Source organism: Euleptes europaea, chromosome 15 (assembly GCF_029931775.1).
Source record: "Euleptes europaea isolate rEulEur1 chromosome 15, rEulEur1.hap1, whole genome shotgun sequence".
NCBI lineage: Eukaryota > Metazoa > Chordata > Lepidosauria > Squamata > Sphaerodactylidae > Euleptes > Euleptes europaea.
In genome coordinates, this window is record NC_079326.1 from 50604079 (window position 1) to 50623718 (window position 19640).

The 19640-nt window shown below is 45.3% G+C and overlaps 1 protein-coding gene across 1 annotated transcript in view; it reads right to left on the bottom strand.

Annotated features, from left to right (window-relative positions):
- Positions 1 to 15537: 15537 nt before the first annotated feature.
- Positions 15538 to 19640, bottom strand: part of BMPR2 (bone morphogenetic protein receptor type 2) — a 111203-nt gene continuing 107100 nt past the window's right edge. The window contains exons 12-13 of the mRNA XM_056861401.1: positions 17120 to 18399; positions 15538 to 15805 (exon numbers count right to left, since the gene is read on the bottom strand). Coding sequence (XP_056717379.1) covers positions 15555 to 15805; positions 17120 to 18399 — 1531 coding nt within the window. The 3' untranslated portion in view covers positions 15538 to 15554. The remainder of the gene's footprint in view (positions 15806 to 17119; positions 18400 to 19640) is intronic.

Below are 19640 nucleotides of genomic sequence, written 5' to 3' on the forward strand. Positions count from 1 at the left end.
GCAGTGGAGTCATCTGGAGAACCGGGTTTGATTCTCCACTCCTCCACATGAGTGGCGGAGGCTAATCTGGTGAACTACATTTGTTTCCCCACTCCTACACATGAAGCCAGCTGGGTGACCTTGGGCAAGTCACACTCTCTCAGCCTCACCTACCTCACAGGGTGTCTGTTGTGGGGAGGGGAAGGGAAGGCGATTGTAAGTTGGTTTGAGTCTCCCTTAAGTGGAAGAGAAAGTCGGCATATAAAAACCACTTCTTCTTCACCGACGACAAAAAATTAGTCAGGATGGCAAACTCTGAAGCAGGTCAGGTGCAGCTCATAAAAGCTCTCTCTGAACCGGTTGACTGACAAAGATAATAACAGATTGCATTCAGGGACGAAGTAGAAGGTATGTGGGAGATGCAAACTCCTGATGGTGTTTGCTTTTGAACTGAAAAGTAGCCTTGGAGACTGTAATTGAAAAGTGGAACAGCAGAAGGGAAGGGGAAGGTCCTGGCATCTTTGGAGAGAAAAACAGCTTGGGCAAGGCAGTTTTGACTCGACAAAGAGGAGAGGAAAGGTTTGACCAGCCCCTCTGTCCCCCTTTGGCAGCCTTCCAGGGCTGCTTTTCAGTGCAAAAAGCAAAGCAAAACCTACTTCCGGAACCCATCTATCCCCCTGTGTGTGTGTGTTAAGTGCCGTCAAGTCGCTTCCAACTCATGGCGACCCTATGAATGAAAGTCCTCCAAAATGTCCTATCTTTGACAGCCTTGCTCAGATCTTGCAAATTGAAGGCTGTGGCTTCCTTTATTGAGTCAATCTATCGCCTAGTTTGGCCTTTAAGTGCAAAGTGATGCACACATAGACATAAAATCCTAAACACATACACTACTGATATCTCAGTTACCCAATGAAAAAGTCATTAAATGTCAGTCTAGTGTGCCCTAACAGTGAAATTAAAATCACATGTATTGTTATACAGCTCAGTGGCACATTCATGTTAAAATACAGGGGGCTAGTTAGCGTTGCCAACCTCCAGGTACTAGCTGGAGATCTCCTGCTATTACAACTGATCTCCTGCCGATAGAGATCAGTTCCCCTGAAGAAAATGGCTGTTTGGGCAAGTGGACTCTATGGCATTGAAGTCCCTCCCTGCCCCAAACCCCGCCCTCAGGCTCTGCCCAAAAACCTCCCACTGGTGGCGAAGAGGGATCTGGCAACCCTAGTGCCGGTCTCATCCTCCCATATCAGAAAAGATAGCTGAAGAAAATCCTCAAAGGGGTAACGAACACCCTAATCCTAAACAACTATTGTATAAAATTAACAGTGATTTTGTTTGCAGTTGGTAGAATATTGGGACTTGTTTTACATAAATCCAAGGATTTGAACGGCGCCTTGCAGCTTTTATGTGGAAACGATGGCCGCCTTGCAGCTTTTATGTGGAAACGATGGCTATGTGTATAATTCCACCGCCACAATATCAGCTTCACTTATTAACCAGGCTCTGATTTTTAAAAAACCCTCTATCGGGCTTTGCATTTTCAAGGCAGCTGTCTCCTGTCTCTTTCACCATGTTGGGGGTTGGGTTATCATTTGGCTCTCAGTTGCAAGCTTGTGTATAAATACCTGGGGTTTTTATCCTCCTTCCTGCCTGTTCTGTCTAATTTATTTTGGAAATTGTTTCACAGTCTGCTAGATCAACAGTTCTGAGCTCTTCATTGAAAATCAGTCCTTTCCAAAAAAACATTCTGTTTGGAGAAATGCCTAGAGAGGCTCCTCTCTCTGGTGAAGGCCAGATGTGCCCTGGAGTGTGAATACATGTACATTATGAATGAATAAAAGCTTGTCTTTCTTATGCACCGAGGCAGCCCTGGTTGAGATTGGCTGGTGGAGCGAACCAGAATCCAACCCCTTGCATTCCAGAGTGCCGAGTGGCTAGACACAACAAGCAGTGTACGTCCCATTACCTAGAACTGTTCAGACTTTCTGCCTGCCGGGAATCTCATTCTATATTGACTCAACTCTGAGGATGTTGATGAAGACGCTGGGGATGATTCTTAGGTGTGCACATAGTTCACAAAAGGCAGCCAGCCGGTTCTGTTGGGCGAGCATCATCCCGTGGGAACTGACGGTGTGCTCTCGGTCACATGCAATGCTCTCTTAGCAGCTGCTCACAACAAAGGAAGGTCAGTTAATGATGGACAGACTATCTCTCAGAGAAGCCTGATTGCTGTTGCTGGCAGAGGAAGTCCTGATAAGGTTCCCACGAAGAGCATGGATGGAATCTGGAAACCACTGTCCTAAATACCATGTGAGAACATGTTCAGAGAACACTGAGAAGCACTCTGATGCATACCGTCCTCTACTTTAATACAGAGATAATGAAGGATGCTGATCAAGATAAGGCAGGAAGGAGAGACAATATAGCGTAGTGGTTTCAATCAGCACTCAGCCACAAAGCTTGCTGGGAGACCTCAGAGCAGTCACTATTTCTTAGCTTAACCTCCTCCAAAAGGGGGGCATAGATGTCACCCTGAGCGCCTTAGAAGAGAGAGGTCTCCATCTTGGCTGGCTAAAACCACTTTTATGTATTCATGCTGCTGTGGCTTCCTTTATTGAGTCAATCCATCTCTTGATGGGCCTTCCTCTTTTCCTGCTGCCCTCAACTTTTCCTAGCATGACTGTCTTTTCCAGTGACTCTTGTCTTCGCATAATGTGACCAAAGCACGACAGCCTCAGTTTAGTCATTTTAGCTTCTAGGGTCAGTTCAGGCTTGATTTGATCTATAACCCATTGATTGATTTTTTTGGCAGTCCACAGTATCCGTAACACTCTCCCCCAACACCACATTTCAAAGGAATCTACTCAGTTTGCAAGATCTGAGCAAGGCTGTCAAAGATAGGACACTTTGGAGGACATTGATTCGTTGGGTCGCCATGAGTTGGAAGCGATTTGATGGCAACACACACATGCACACACACACACACATGTATACATGGGGGCAGCCTTAGCCACAGGGCAACTGATCAGGGCTGGGCAAGGCCCAGCTGCCCCCAGATCCACATACCCTCTGATGGAGGAGGAAAGGACGACGAGTGCAGGATCTTGCCACCACAAGCGCCTGCCCCCTCCAAGGCTTGGACTGCTGGCTCGGTGACAGCCACACACACACACCCTCAGCAGTTGGCCCAAGGGCCACCCTTCTTTGGTAGGGTTGCCAGGTCCCCCCCCCTGGCCACCAGCAGGGGATGGGGGGTCAGGTTGCCAGATCCAGGTTGGAAAACTCCAGGAGATTTGGGGATGGATCTTGGGGAGGACAGGGACCTCAGTGGGGTACAATTAGGGATGCCAGCCTCCAGATAAGACCTGGGGATCCCCCGGAATTACAGCCCATCTCCAAATTACAGAGATCAGTTCCCTTGGAAAAAATGAATGCCTTCAAGGGTGGACTCAATGATCGTGGGGTATCCTAAATTCGCTCAACACAGAAGATAGAGTTGAAGGTCATAACGAATTTGAACACATCAAACTCCAAATTGGCAACTGCAGCCATTTCAATAGGGTTACCAGGTCCCTCTTCGCCACCGGCGGGAGGTTTTTTGGGTGGAGCCTGAGAAGGATGGGGTTTGGGGAGGGGAGGGACTTCAATGCCATAGAGTCCGATTGCCAAAGCAGCCATTTTCTCCAGGTGAACTGATCTCTAACGGCTGGAGATCAGTTGTAATAGCAGGAGATCTCCAGCTGGTACCTGGAGGTTGGCAACCCTACATTTCAAGTGGCTTCATGTAAATATTGAATAGTAATATAGGTGGAACAGAGGGAAGGCAGCACGGTATGGTTCTGTCTTGTTAGATCTTGGAAGCTAAGCAGGGTTGGTACTTGGAAGGGAGACCACCAAGGAAGACTCTGCAGAGGAAGGCAATGGCAAACCACCTCTGCTTCTCACTTGCCTTGAAAAAGCCCCTTGCTGGTTCACCATAAATTGGCTGCGACTTGACGACACTTTACACACACACAATATATATAGCTGGACCAGTGGCAAACCACCTCTGTTCATCTCTTGACTTGAAAACCCTATGGGGGCACCATAAGTCAGCTGGGACTTGACCGCACTTTCCACCAAATATTGGTCACGAGGTGCCCTGTCGATCAGCTTCGTGCTTCCCTTGCCTCTCTTCAGTTAAAAAAACATTGGCTCGGGTCAAGAAATGGTTTTTAAAATTGGAGACTGGCTCCCGGCTTCTTTTTAGCACATGATCAGAGCGCTGATGGGCAGACCCAGGCTGATCTCCTTCTTTCCACCAACCTTCATGGCCCGCCCATCCAAGGAGAATTGGCATTTACTCACAGAATGCAAATGTAAAGAGGAATACCTGTAGACTCTCTTAGAAACAGTTGCCTGAAGTAAAATGCCTGAATTCAGATCTCAACTTACTTGTTTTGTTTGGGCTGGGATGGGCTGGGATGGGGTGTGGAGGGACTCTAACTTCTTGCCAGAAGAGGACAAGCTCAGACTTGACTAACATTTATTTAAGGGTTTCCTCTTGTTCCCTTCTTTAGGGTGTGAGCTCATTAAGAAAGGAGCTATATTTATATAAACTGCTAAGAACAAAGGCATAATGATGTAATGCGATTCTCAAGAACTTCATTTCTAAAAACCTAACTTTGAACATGCTTGTCTCGACCGGATAAGGAGGCAGCCTAGAAATCCCATTGGAGTTGCTTGATCTGCTGCTCATGGTAGCATTCTTTGTTCTCTGCCTGCATTTGTCTGCCAGCTTCTTCGCCCACAAGAATCCAACAGGCTTTTCTGTGAAGTGGGGTTATCATTGGGGAAGGGCTGTGGCTCAGTCTGTAGAGCATCTGTTTGGCATGCAGATGCTCAGGGCTGTGGCTCAGTTTGTAGAGAATCTGCTTGGCATGCAGAGGGTCCCAGGTTCAATCCCCAGCATCTCCAGTTAAAGGGACTAGGCAAGTAGGTGATGTGAAAGACCTCTGCCTGAGACCCTGGAGAGCCACTGCCAGTCTGAGTAGACAATACTGACTCTGATGGACCCAGGGTCTGATTCAGTAGAAGGCAGCTTCATGTGTTCATGTGTACCTTCTCAAGTATCCAATTCATTATGCACACCATCTATAAATAATCTATAAAGATTACTGTTACTGCAGAGGCTGATGTTCTGGGCTGAAATCTCACCTTAACCATGAACTCGACAGGTAATCTTAGGCTAGCTGTTGGCTCAGTTCTGATACGGTATCCAATCAGTTTCAAAAAGCATAATCATAGTTTCGTGGAATGTGGGAGCTAACAGAACCTGATTTGCAATCTGCCAGCCAACCAGAATCAGAAAGCAGAAAGCAGAAAAAAAGGGTTTTTTAGGTGGGTTTGCAAACAACAATGTCTGATAACTGCAATTTGACATAGTCACTGAGTTGACAACTGTATTATTTTGATCATTACTCTGGTCCCAGAGGTTATTCCTCTGTGGAGGCTGGATCGACTGAGAGTCCGGAAAATAAAAGCAGACAATCAGCTTTAAAACAAGGTTTGTTGCACATTTCAAAGCTCCAACTTTATCTCAGCTGCATCTGCCAGGATGCAGCAGCGGATACACCCTGGAGGGTTGGGAGGTCATGTTTGTGATGTGCCTTAGTCTAGCATGATTAAGAAAGGCCATGCTGGATCAAACCAAGGCCCATCTAGTCCAGCAGTCTGTACACACTGGCCAACCAGGTGCCTCTAGGAAGCCCACAAACAAGATGACTGCAGCATCATTGTCCTGCCTGTGTTCCACAGCACCTAATATAAAAGGCATGCTTCTCTGATCCTGGAGAGAATAGGTATGCATCATGACCACTACCTATTTGGACTAGTAGCCATGAATACCCTTTTCCTCCATGAACATGTCCACTCCCTCTTAAAACCTTCCAAGATTCAATTGCCCTAATCAGGAAAGGGAAGGTAGCATGGTATAGCCTGATCTTGGAAGCTAGGAAGGATTGGTACTTGGATGGGAGAACACCAAGGCAAGGGCAAATCACCTCCGTTTCTCACTTGCCTTGAAAGACCCTTACTGGGGAAGCCATGAGCCGACTACGACTTGATGGCACATTAGTACATAATCAGGAGAACTGTTCCAAGCTCACCAAATATTGGCCGTTTATGCATGGGTCCTTTCACTCACGTTTGCCCCTGGTCTGTCTCGGTTGTTTCTTGGAGTTATGCATGAGTTTTCCCTCCATTAGAGATGACCTCGCTGCCAGCCCTTGCAGCCCTCGCAATGTCTGGGTGAAATGTCCAGCTGAAATCCCTATGCATAAGGCAAAGTGCGGGGCACGCAAGCTTGGTTTCACTCACAGCCTATTACAAAGCAGCATGTCCAGAGGCGGGGACTGAAATACTTCCTGCTTCCTCGAAGCTCTTTCTGAGCAGAAGAAAATGTTTTTAAAACAGAGGCTTGAATTTCACCCTCCCCCTTTCAGATTGCTCGTTTTTTTATGTTGTTCTTAAAATGTTTTATGCAGCAATTGGGCTGGGGGTGGGTTTTCTCTCACAGTAAGCACTGCGAAGTAAGCCAATTACAAAGTAGCATTTAAAGGGGTGGGGGCTTATTTTGAGCTTGGAGGCTGCTGGTGCAGAGATTCCTAACTGGAAATCATGGGTCCAGTGAGCAACGAACCTCAGATGAAACTCCCAAGCATAAATGACCTTTGTCTGTTCCTGATGTGGGGCTCCTGAAATGGAACTGGGATTCTCGTGGTGTTGCACTCACATCACTGCCTAACCATCTCTATGCCCAAGCTGACCAGCCTGATCTCTACAGTCGTGCTGGAGGCCCCAAGACTTCTTGTATGCCACCTTGAACAAAACATTTTTTTAAAGAAAATGGAAAGGTGGCATATAATCGCTTGATAAATTAACTGAGCTTGAACCATGGTTTGGCGTGATGTTCGAACTGAGCTATTATCTCTCAGCCCCCTAACTATGATTTGAGTGTAATGAGCTCTGCAAGGCTGTCGGTCTGTTGCCGGTACTTTAAACAATTGTATAGTGTAACTTCCTGGGTCCAACTACAGCCAATATAGTCCAAGAGAAAATGTGTTCCAGTTCGAATGGATCCAACTATTTCTCTCTGATGGCATCATTGTGAGCCATCCCTTAAGGTAGATTTTTAAAAAGCTTCTGGGCTCGGACGTTAGTCAGAAATTGCACAACATTAAATCTAACCTCAATGGAGTGTAAATATTATACTCACAGCTTTGCAAACAGGTCTATTAGTAGCCTACAAAAATGCAACTACTTGCCTACCCACACATTTCTGTGTTAGCCGTTTGAGGCATACTGACTGTTTGTAAAATGGAAAAAACAACCTTCCTTCCCCTTAAACGAAAAACAAAAACTTCCTGCCTACCTGCCTGGGGGCAAATCGCGCTTACCACAGGTGACTGGATGTTTACAAGCTCGACTTACAACGACTTGCAAATACGCTTGTTTCTATGGGTGCGAGAGAATACCTGGCCGCGTTTTGCCAACTAAATTTTCTATTACGAGAGCCAGAAAGATCATGATGGGTAGCCGTGTCAATCTGTCGCTAGCAGTAGAAAAGAGTGGGAGTCTAGTAGCACCTTAAAGACTAACAAAATTTCTGGCACGGTATTGAGCTTTCGTGAGCCACAGCTCACTTCTTCAGATACAGCCAGAAAGACCTATAAAGAAAGAAATGATAGTACGTGTTTCGAACAGGAAGCAGTGACATCTTCTGGACAGACTTGTAGAGGTGCTGCCAAAACAAAACAGAAACAAGGGCAGTTTCATGAAGGTGATTTTTAATAAATGGATTAATGCATCATTTTACAGCAAGCCTTCCCCCCCCCAAACAACCTAAAGAATAGTTTTTAATGTTCTGATCCAATCTCTCTGTGTCAATACAGTCTCTTTATATAGGTTCAATATATACCAAAGCATTTTTGTTACAAGTATTCATAGAAAAACTCTGTAGTGGCTTTATTTAACAATGTCAGCTTTCATAGTGGCATCCACAGATTATTTCAAAAAAAGCAGTATGTTTCTTTCGTAGTCACACTAATCTGAAATACACAACTTAAAACAGCATAGCAAGGTACTGGGCAGCTTATACAAAAAAGTAGTAAAACTGATCATTTAGAAATTTAATATTTCCGCTGTTAACAAGAGAGAGGCTACCATATTAGCAATTGAGAGACCTCTGAACAGACGAATGTCTTTGGGGATCTTCCTACCCTATAAGACATCTTGCTGCGGACGTGGGACTGGAACATCACTTCACAGTTTTCATGATTAGAAGAGATACACGGCATCACGTTCCACCTTCTACAAACATCAACATCTTTTTTTAAAAAAATCTAACATTTGCTTATTGTCCTAATTCCGGTTTACTTGGAAAGTCATACTCTACCACCGAATTCCACCATCGTATTCCACTGTATTGGAAAGTCGCATTTCACCATCGTATTCCACCTTCTACAAACATCTTTTTTTTTTAATCTAACATTTGCTCATTGTCCTAATTCCAGTTTACTTGGAGAGGAAAAAACCCCTAATTCAACAGCCACTGAAAGCCGAGTCTCAACCTTAGCTTGTGCCTGCCAACACAAAACATTTCCTCCAGTCTGAAAAAAGTGAAAGATGTTCAATATTGTTTAAGCAGCATGACTTAACGCGTTTGGAAAGAGGATGGAATTGCCATTTGTTTTGTCAGATTCTTCTGCAATTAAAATGTGAATGCCTTACCGGGTGAGATTTTAAGTGCCGAAGGTACTAAGATCTGGTTGCAAACTGCCGACAAAGGTACAGCACATACCCACTATTGTTGTTCAATAGCTTTCGTTGACTGAGGTGAAGGCTGTAGGTTACCACATCTGAATCAAGTGCTTTAAAACCATCTAGAAAATACCGTGACACTGAAGCAAAATATAGGAAGTGAAAACATTTACTCTGTGATCCTTAGCAGAGTTATAACCTGCAGAAAAGAGCAACCAAAATGGTCAGGGGGCTAGAGCAACTGCCCTATGAGGAGCAGTTGAAACGCTTAGGGCTGTTTAGCTTGGAAAGAAGGCGGCTAAGGGGAGACATGATAGAGGTCTATAAAATTATGCATGGTTTGGAGAGAGTGGACAGGGAGAAGCTTTTCTCCCTCTCTCATAATACTAGAACATGGGGTCATCTGAAGCTGGAGGGGGAGAGATTCAAAACTGATAAAAGGAAGTATTTCTTCACACAACACAGAATTGTGGAACTCCCTGCCCCAGGATGTGGTGATGGCTGCCAACTTGGAAGGCTTTAAGAGGGGAGTGGGCATGTTCGAGGGGAGGGGTATTCATGGCTACTAGTTAAAATGGGCCGCTTCAGGAAGACACCATATAAGAAGAGAAAATGTCCATGTGGTTCTGGAGCCATAGAAACTTTTGAACACATTCTCCTCGACTGTCAATATTATACAGCTGTTCAATAAAGGTTCATCTTGCCATTAATTTACAAATTCTCTGGCTACATGGGACATCTCTATATTCCATCCCTGCTACAAGATGCGGACTCTGATACAACATACTCAGTGGCTAGATTCTGTGCTGCTGCAATTGACTTACAACGGAGGAGGGTTTGCGCTATTCAACAGCCCTGAAAATGGAGGGGCGACAGTTTTAATTATATGTCCTCTCGAAGTGATTTTATTTATGTCAACAAATGATCCAGCATGTTTTACTCTGTTGTGTAGATATTGTATTTTTGTGTAAATTGGTGCTTTATATGTTTACCTGTGCTGGTCATTGACCGTAATAAAGATCAATCAATCTAGTTAAAATGGATACTAATCCTGATGAATACCTATTCTCTCCAGGATCAGAGGAGCAGGCCTATTAGATGCTTTGGAACACTGGCAGGATAATGCTGCTGCAGTTGTCATGTTTGCGGGCTTCCTAGAGGCACCTGGTTGGCCACTGTGTGAACAGACTGCTGGACTTGATGGGCCTTGGTCTGATCCAGCATGGCTTTTCTTATGTTCTTATGCTACATCCGTTGATGTCAATGGGCTTAGAAGGACGTCAGTCTGCTTAGGATTGCACTGCTTTGACTGGATTTGGTATTCTTTTCCGGTCTCGGGTTTGGGTCCAGCTCTGTTATAGTCAAGTATCGCCTTTCCTGAATCCTATTTGTATTTTAGCCTTAACTGTGCAAAATGGGTTTATCCACTGATCGACATGGACCTATCGACGTTCCCCGCTGCTTCGTTCATCTCTAGCTCTACCCTCCGAAAGTTCCTGCAGCAAGTCCTTTGTGAGACTTTAAGGTAGCTCAGGGCCGTCTGCTATTGTGCTCCAGTTTTAGTGACGTAGGAAACAGATCTGTAGGTGGTTTTTTCAAAGTGTTTCTGCAGTACCAGCTATATTGAAAAAAAAGATATAGGGTACGTGTCAGCAGAACACTGCAGGCTGACATCTAATTTCTGTCAAAACATTTCATTAAAAATATTACTCAAGACTGTATGAAACTGAACCCTTTTTAACGGGGCCAACTACTGCCACCCCAAATCTTCCATTTCATTGGAAGCAGAAAATACAAGAAAGCTACTTCATATGGCTCCTTGGAAGCACTTTGCATTCTGATTAGAACGGAAATGCACAAGGTGGAAGTCTTTGTTCAGCTATTCCCCCCCCCCCATTAATCTCTGCTTCTGATTTCAATTACAGTTTTATGTGAATAATTTACAATAAGCATGTGGGGACTGTGAAAAATGGTAACTGGCTTTTCAGTTTTGCCCCAGATATCCTCCTGGTCTTAGACTGAGTGCACTGGGGTGGATCCTACTTTTTTTTTTTGCTGGCAAAAGAAAGACGGGGGGGGGGGGGGGCTTTGGACCACTAAAAAGGCTATGCCGGAGATCGTGAGATCCGTATAGACAGAAACTACATGGGACAGTGATTACAGTTAAGGAGGAGTCTTGGAAGAGACTGAGCAGAAGACTTGGTAGGATCCCATCTATGGAGCTATTGTAGAGGGGGGTCAAGAAATCTTCCTTGAGTAAGAAATCTTCCTTGAGCCATTGGAGGGGGGCAGTCAAGAAATCTTCCTTGAAAGTGAGGTCCTATTTAACTCAACCTAGCAAGGGATTGTTTTGTAGGTGACACAATCATTTCCCTAGTGAGAAATTTTGCTAAGGGGAACAGAGGAAGGAAGCGTGGGGAAAGGATGCTCGACACTTCTCTGCTGGTCACCTTTGTTCTCAAAATTGCCATCCAAAAACACGGAAAGTGACCCAGGGATCTGTACCTCTTCTCAAAGGCAGGGGACAGGAGGACAAAGTTAGCAGTCTGATTCACGGCGGTGAAGGAGGTTATTATGGAACTAAATGACATGAAGCTTAACCTAAACACTGGGTGACCAATGAAAGAAATGCTGCAGTCATAGCTACTGGTTAAAAGCCAGCGTGGTGTGGTGATTATGGGGTTGCTCTAGGACCGGGAAAACCCAGGTTTGAATCCCGACTCTGCCATGGAATCTTGCTGGGTGACCTTGGGCCAGTCACACACTCTCAGCCTCAACCCTGGCAAGTATTTGGATGAGAGACCTTCAAGGAATACCAAGGGACGCAGAGGCAGGGAATGACAAACACCCTCTGAGCATCTCTTGCCTTGAAAACCCTTCGGGGACGCCAGCTGTGACTTGACAGCAAAAAAAAAAAAAGGTTATAGTATTATGTACTGATGTCATTTTATTAAACAATCAGTGCACTCCTAGGAGTTACTCCAGTCTAAACCCATTCATTTCAATGGGCTTAGACTGGAGTAACTCTTCTTAGGAATCCACTGAATGTGTCTCAAAAATTTCAGCGGAAACCTGAGGAATGTATTGTCGAAGGCATGTATTTACTGGTGGGGGGGACCAATAACTCTGAGAGGCAGTACATAGTGTGGCCAAAAAAGTGATATGGAAATTCCTCCTCATTAGACAGATTGATGCAGTAGGTTTTCACACACTTTGTATTCATAAAGATATTACAGCTCATGAGCTGGAACAAATCCGACATGGAAAGGGGCCCAGTCTTGGCACCACACCACCAAATTGTTGGCAAATTGTTTCTTTCACAGACCTATGAAGAAAGGTTGAAGGAGCTGAGTATGTTTAGCCTGGAGAGGAGAAGACTAAGAGGGGATATGATGACTATCTTCAAGTAATTGAAGGGCTGTCATATAGAGGGTCCCGAGTTGTTTTCTGTTGCCCCAGAAGGTCAGACCAGAACCAACGGGCTGAAATTAAATCAAGAGTTTCTGTCTAGACATTAGGAAGAACTTTCTAACAGTTACAGCCATTCCTCGGTGGAACAGGCTTCCTCGGGAGGTGGTAAGCTCTCCTTCCCTGGAGGTTTTTAGGAAGAGGTTAGATGGCCATCTGTCAGCAATGCTGATTCTATGACCTTAGGCAGATGATGAGAGGGAGGACATCTTGGCCATCTTCTGGGCATGGAGTAGGGAGTTGCTGGGGTGTGTGGGGGGAAATTGGTTGTGAATTGCCTGCATTGTGCAGGGGGTTGGACTAGATGACCCTGGTGGTACCTTCCAACTCCATGATTCTATGCACACGTAATTTTGTTTTCAGATTTATGTAATCTACAGCATTCAAGGTTTTAAAAAGCTTTTGGGAAAAGCTGGTGGCGTTGCGGACGGGCATGCAGGCTTGTCACTTTTGGGGCCGTTCTCCCCAGAAAAAGAATGTGAAGCATTGCCAAGTGAAACAGTTTCTAGATGCAAATGAGAAAGTGAGAAAGGCAGCATGAATTAATACGTTTGCAAAAGTCTTAACACAAAATGCATGCTTTTTACATTGGCTTCTCTGTGAAATAAAAACGACTACCGTAGTGTTGTTTTTTTAAAAAATCCTTCAATTACTTCTACAACTTAAGCGCAACTACGCTTTAAAAACTTGTGTACCCTTCCCCTTCCCCTAAATTACAGTACAACTAAATAGCTTTTGTCGGTAAAATTACAGGGGGCGAGTGACGAGCCTGCCACGCTAGAAAAATAAATCCTCTCTTGACTTCCTTAGTAATGGAACTTTGACACAACTGCTGTCCATTCGTCCAAATTTGTCTGCACAAAATGGCAAAAGAATGCACTTTGAGATGACATATTTTCTGCATTCAAAATAGAAGCTCTTGTCTCTACAAATGCTTCTTACTGATTGCTTTCAGTATCATTTTAAGGGAGAGAGTAGACATTTTTTTGGGGGGATGCCAGGTCCCTCTTCATTACTGGTGGGAAGTTTTTGGGGTGAAGCCTGAGGAGGGTGGGGTTTGGGGAGGGGAGGGACTTCAATGCCATAGAGTCCAATTGCCAAAGCAGCCATTTTCTCCAGGTGAACTGATCTCTATTGGCTGGAGATCAGTTGCAATAGCAGGAGATCTCGAGCTACTACCTGGAGGTTGGCAACCCTATGTCATTGAGATTACCTAGCTACCTCTCTCTCTCTCTCTCTTTTAAAGGTCTGAGCAATAGCTCAGACAAAAGGCTTTATAATAGGACAAGCGTCAGTGCTCACAGCATTTACTCGCTTTTGTCTACTGATTTTCAAAATGGTATTTCAATGGGGCCAGACATTTTAGTAGCCGTGCTCCAATGGAGCCTGAGTATGCAGCATTGCATGTATCCCGAATGTCTCCCCTAGAAAAAAATCTTGATATGTTCTTTTGATAGGCTGAAGTGGTACTCTGAAGATACAAGGGCCGTTCATGCTTGGTAATTAGCAGCGCGTTCCAGGCTGAAGCACTGCGAAGCCGGTGCATACCTGCTTCGCATCTTAATAGCCCCTTTAACCAACCTTTTGTATTTGCTCCGCCCTCGCAAAGAAGCATTCACTGAAGGAAGCATGCAGAATCACACAGTTGTGGCTTAGGTTTGCACACGATGACTGCTAATGGCTATGCAAACGAAGGAACGAAGGAGCAGGTGAGTGACTGGTGGTGGTGGAATTTGTTTGATTTTCTCCTCTTGCATCGGGACCGTGAATAGGCATTTTAAAGGTTGGTAAAAAAAAATCAGCTTTGAGCGAGAAGCAGAATCGATCCTGAATAAATGGCCAAGGGATACGGAGTGGGGAGGATCTGAAGGAACGCAGTCCTTTCCACAACAGTCTCAGACCAGCCAATTGTAGTGCATAGAGGCCACCTGAAGCCACGCTACTCCAGATCCCCACCGGTACTCAGCTTTAGGCAGCAAAAAAACAAAAGAAGCATATTATTACGTGACTATCATACCAGTGAGTTCGTGTTTTAGCTCGTCTACGTTAAAAAAAAATCTACCTACAGTAAAAGTGTTTGTTTTTTTAAAGATAACTTATATCCAGATTAGATAAAAATGTACTTTTCACTATACACTGAAAGCATTTCATTAAAGGAAAAAAATGTACATAAATACAAACCGCATTTAAACCGTGAAAATTGCATAAAAGATAAAATGAAAAAAAGATAAGACCTTTAGGACAATTTTGCATGCAAAACAGTCACTACGCTCACGAGGATCTTGATTTTGCGAAAGGGATTGCCATAGGCTAGTGTTTTGATGTCATTTGAACCTGCCAACAGGAGGCAAGTTTATTGAGTACAAAGCTTATTGGGCAGATTTACACAGGTTGTACGGACTGGCCCTTGATTTGTTCAACACTTTCTTACATAGGAGTTTTTCAGACCTGCATGATTTACTACAGATAAAAATTAAAATTTTCTAATTTGAAAGGAGGAAAGGAGGGGGGGAAATGCTCTTTATTGTTTTTTTTAAAAGCCCTTTCAAGGCAGGGAGAATCATGCATTAACTGTGACCTTAGTGTGCACACACGCACACACACACAGATGGATACAAGTAGCCGCTTCAAACTGATCACGCTGTGCAAAGTTCACAGTTGAGGACCACTGGTTGCTGAATTGTTGGACTTCTTTTTTTTAAAAAAGTTTTAATCTGAAAAAGGAAAATGTTTAGAAGGGTCGGAAACACAAAGGCTACTGCAAACTACAGACTATTGCACATTTCAACGTAACGCAAGTGAAAAGGGGGGCATTCGAAAGGTAACACGCTCTGTCACACAGAAACATACAAACTAGCTTTTGCACAGAACTCAAAACGTGAACGGCAGACACCACTGCAGCCAAACGCGTCTCGTTAATTGGCTTATGCATTTAGCGACCTTTCGAAACCGGTCCGAACTGATTATCAGCAATACATTTTTTTGTTTTTGTTTTTTAAAAAAAATATTTTGAGACCACAGCATTTTGATACACATATATATAATTCTGCGGTCGGAACGGACAGATGTAATTTTTGCAATACTAAATAAAAAGTGCAAAACAAAAGTTAAAAAATAAAATTAAAACAAAATTAAAAAATATGGAAGCATAAGCTAAAAATCGTCTGCATAGCTGAAATCTATTTAAAGCGAGTCCTCGATAAAGGGGCGCCGACAGGAGAAAGCAGTTTTTCTTTTTTTAAAAAAAGTCTTCTGTGTGTTTAACAGAATGCAAAAATGTCAGGGTTCTAAGTCAGCTTTCGAACAATTCACAGACAGTTCACTCCTGCATCTTTAGACACCATGGTGGTGGCTGTACCTCCTTCTACGAGATAAACAGCTGTGCTGGACTTTGAACTGACCACCCTATCGCGGCCGTTGTTGTTGACCTCACAGTCCAGGGGTTCCGTGGAGATGACCCACGTCGACGGGCGCCACCGCTTCAGGGAATACGGCGTTTTCACGCGTTTCTTGATCTTTTCTCCTGAGCCAGGTTTGCCGTCTAGGGAGGACTCGCTCGCTAAATTTGGAAGGGAAAAAAGAAAGAAAGAACACACAATGCGTCACACAGAAGGAAAGAACACAAGAGAACAGGCACCAGAAGAAAAAAAGACAAAGCTTGGTCAGAAGAAGTAAGAGATAACACGTATCTGGGGCTCCCAACCTTTTTGAGCCTGTGGGCACCTTTGGAATTGTGACCAAGGGTGGTGGGCACAACCTCAAAAATGTCAGGGAGTGAGGTGATGCACAAATCTAATAGTAATCCATCAACATTTCAGGAAGATGCTCTAACAGGATGCCTTTTAAAATTAAAATAATTTCTTTAGTCGCACATCGAAGACCCTTGTGCTGTGGGGGCAGCTGCCGCTAAAGCAATTTTAAAAAATCGACGCAGCCAATCCGACCTCCCATGGCTAATCAGAAGCCATGCTGGGCAAAAGCCCCACCCTCTTTCTATAAACCCTTGGTGGGCACCATGTTAGGAGCCTGATGTAGATAGAGTTCAGCGTTGAGCAATTTCTGGCAACTAATAATACTCAAAGAATTGCAAAATAAATAAATAAGGCTAGTTTATCTTTCCCATGTATTATCACAGTGCGATCCGATGCCGAGTTACCCCAGCCTAAACACACTGTTTCCCGTGGATTCAAGACTGCCAGACTGCCCGAGGCATAGGATTGCACTGTCAGTCACAAGCTTTGTCACGTTTTTCCTGATCGAGAAGATGCTGCTGCTGTTTCCTTTGTAGGTAAACACGCAGTGGTAACTAGGAAAGGATTTGGCTGTTTTCTCAGCGCTCGCGCCTCTGAGACAAAGGCAGAGGGCGCTGCTGAGCTGCTCACAAGTCCTCCTTTGCCTTCCTAATTTGCTTGTTTAGGCTCAATCCTGGTCGGCAGGTGCATGCCTAAAAGTACGGAATGGAAAGGACATGCTTGACTGGACATTTAACTGGGAAACTATAGCTGTGGGTGTTAAATCTGCTGTGGAGTTGGGTGCCTGTGACAATTTGGCCACTCGTTACCTAAGCCAATATAGAATCACAGAATCACAGAGTTGGAAGGGGCCACACAGGCCATCTAGTCCAACCCCCCTGCTCAATGCAGGATCAGCCTAGAGCATCCCTGACAAGTGCTTGTCCAGCCGCTGCTTAAAGACTGCCAGTGAGGGGGAGCTCACACCTCCCTAGGTAGCCGATTCCACTGTCAAACAACTCTTACTGTAAAAAAAAAAAAATCCTAATATCCAGCTGGTACCTTTCTGTCCTCAATAACAAACCGATTATTATAAACTTAGTTCCGGTCAAGATCTATTGATAAGCCCCACCAGGACTCACACTGCATACTAAAGCCGTCCAAAATATTTGTGGCCGAAAGATCCAGCGAGTTCGGCCTCTGTGCCCTTCTCGTGTGGGCCTGTCCAGAACTCGGCGCCACACTCTGGTTGCCGAGTTCAGTCGCGCCTTGCACAGGACACGGGTTGCTGTTGTTGTTGTTGGCGTTGGGGCGACCATTATCCTGGGATCGCTCCCTCCTATCGACGAGACGATCCAACATGCCCTCGTCGCGACTTGCCTGCTGCTCTCTTCGCAGCAAGGGCTCGTGCTCGTCGGGGCTCGAGTTGATATTCAAGCGGCCGTCCTCTCCACCGAACTGGTTCTGCAGCATCTCCTGGGCCCTGTGCACCACTGAGCCAGGTGCTTGGCCTGAGGGCACTGCACCGTTGACATACTGGGTCGGTACAGCATGAGAGTTCATCGTATGGCTCCTCCCGGCTACTTCATTGGTGGTGACCGTTACCACCTGAGGTTCTGCGGCGTTGATGGTGTTCATCTTGGCCACTCCTGTTTCTACTTGCTTCAAGTTTGATTTGTGCTTCCCTCCAAACTTCAGCCGAGGCTCCTTTGTTGAGTTTTTGGTGTTTAAGGGTAGGCTAGTAGGCCTCTTTGGGAGGTTCTGCTGCTTGGGGAGAGGGTAGACCTGAGCAGGCCGGACATCGGGAATCAGGCAGGCTTGACCGTTCCCAGCTTGTGCGAAATCTTGCTGCCCGGTGGCTTCCACTGCCAGTTTTATCAGCGGGTACAGCAAGCTGGAACTAGTGCTGCTGAGCGGATCGGGACCACTGAACTGCTTAAGGGAATGCTCCATCAGATTCTCATCAGAGCTTTCCTTTAAGTTCTTGTCCACTTCCTTGGGATCCAGCTTGCTGGTCTCCAAGTCTTCCTCTGTCAACTGCAGACAAACAGGAGTGGGTCCAAGCGGTTGCACACTGTTGGCAGCACCGAGGTTAGTTCCGCCTGAGTAAGGCAACTCGGATATGGCAGTCATGCCGGTGCTGGGAGTCAGGCCTGTCGTGTTGGTGGCGGTCGTGTTGGTAGACAAGCTTGTGACGCTAGTCTCGGGGCTTGGGATACGAGTTTGTGCTTGCTGCCTCTCGTAGTTAATGGAGTTCCTGTTCTTCTCCCCCAGCGTCAGCGGCGTGGGGGTCACGGAAAGCTCGGAGGAAATGTTCTTCACTATGCTGTCGGTGTGATGAACTGAGTCCTCGATATACGACGAGGAAGAGTAGTCTTGATATGGTCTGATTTTTGGCACACGTCTGTGGTGTGACAGATTTCTTTAAAAAAGCAAACAAAAAGGAGAGTAGTGTTAGGTAGGCAAAAACATTCTTACAATTTAAGTATCTCACTCAAACGCAAAACACACATGGAGCTGCTTTATACTGAATCAAACCCTTGGTCCATTGAAGGCAGTACTGGTCATTTATGCATGGGTATTTGGACTCACGTTCGCCCCCGGTCTGACTCGGTTGTTCCTTGGAGTTCTGCATGCATTTTCCATCCAGTAGAGATGACCTCGTGCCCAGCCCTCGCAATGTCTGGGTCTTCCCATTCCTCTGTTAACCTGACTCTTCCCTTTCCCGAGCTCAGCCTGGCTGAAATCTCTGTGCAGAAGCAAAGCACTGGACACAGAAGATTGCTTTCTCTCACAGCCAATCACAAAGCAGTGTGTAAAGAAGAAGGGATTCAAATGCTTCCTGGGAGCTCTTTCTGAGCAAAAGAAAGGATTTTTAAAACCGAAGCTTGGATTTCTCTCCCCCACCCTTTCAGATTGCTCGTTTTTGGTTTTTTGTTCTTAAAATGCTTTTTTATGCGGCAATTGGGTTGGGGGGGAATTTTCTCTCACAGGGAGCACTGTGAAGTAAACCAATTACAAAGCAGCATTTAAAGGGTTGGGACTCAATTTGAGCTTGGAGACTGCTGGTGCATAGATTCCCAAGTGGAAAGTGTGGGTCCAGCCAGCAACGAACCTCAGGTAAAACCCCCATGCATAAATGACCATTGTCAACTCAGACTGGTAGCACCTCTCCGGTGTCTCAGACAGAGGTCTTTCATGTCACCTACTAGCTGGTCCTTTCAGCTGCAGATGCCAGGGATTGAACCGGGGACCTTCTGAATGCAAAGCGGATGCTCTGCCACTGAGCCACAACTCCTCCCATGGTTTCTCCAGGAAACATAACAAGCTTGAGTGCTCCACTGTGAGGACAGTAGTGAAGCTAGAAGCATCGGTCCCCATGTAAGTTCCAAGGGGTCCCCCCCTTTTCTTGTTCAGAGGTTGTTGGATCATAGGCATGCTCTGATGATAATTTTTAATCACAGCTATCCTATTAATAGCGCTGCTATTGTCACCCCCTTTCATTAAGTGGTCAACAGGATATCATTAGGTAAAGTTCAGTGTTAGTGCAGACCTCGGTCTGGAAAAGCCCTAAAGAAGTAATACTGGCATGTGACAGCTGCAGTTATTTAGCAGCAAAAATTGGGAGGGAAGGTGTCTGACTTTACCTCTCTAGCCCTTACA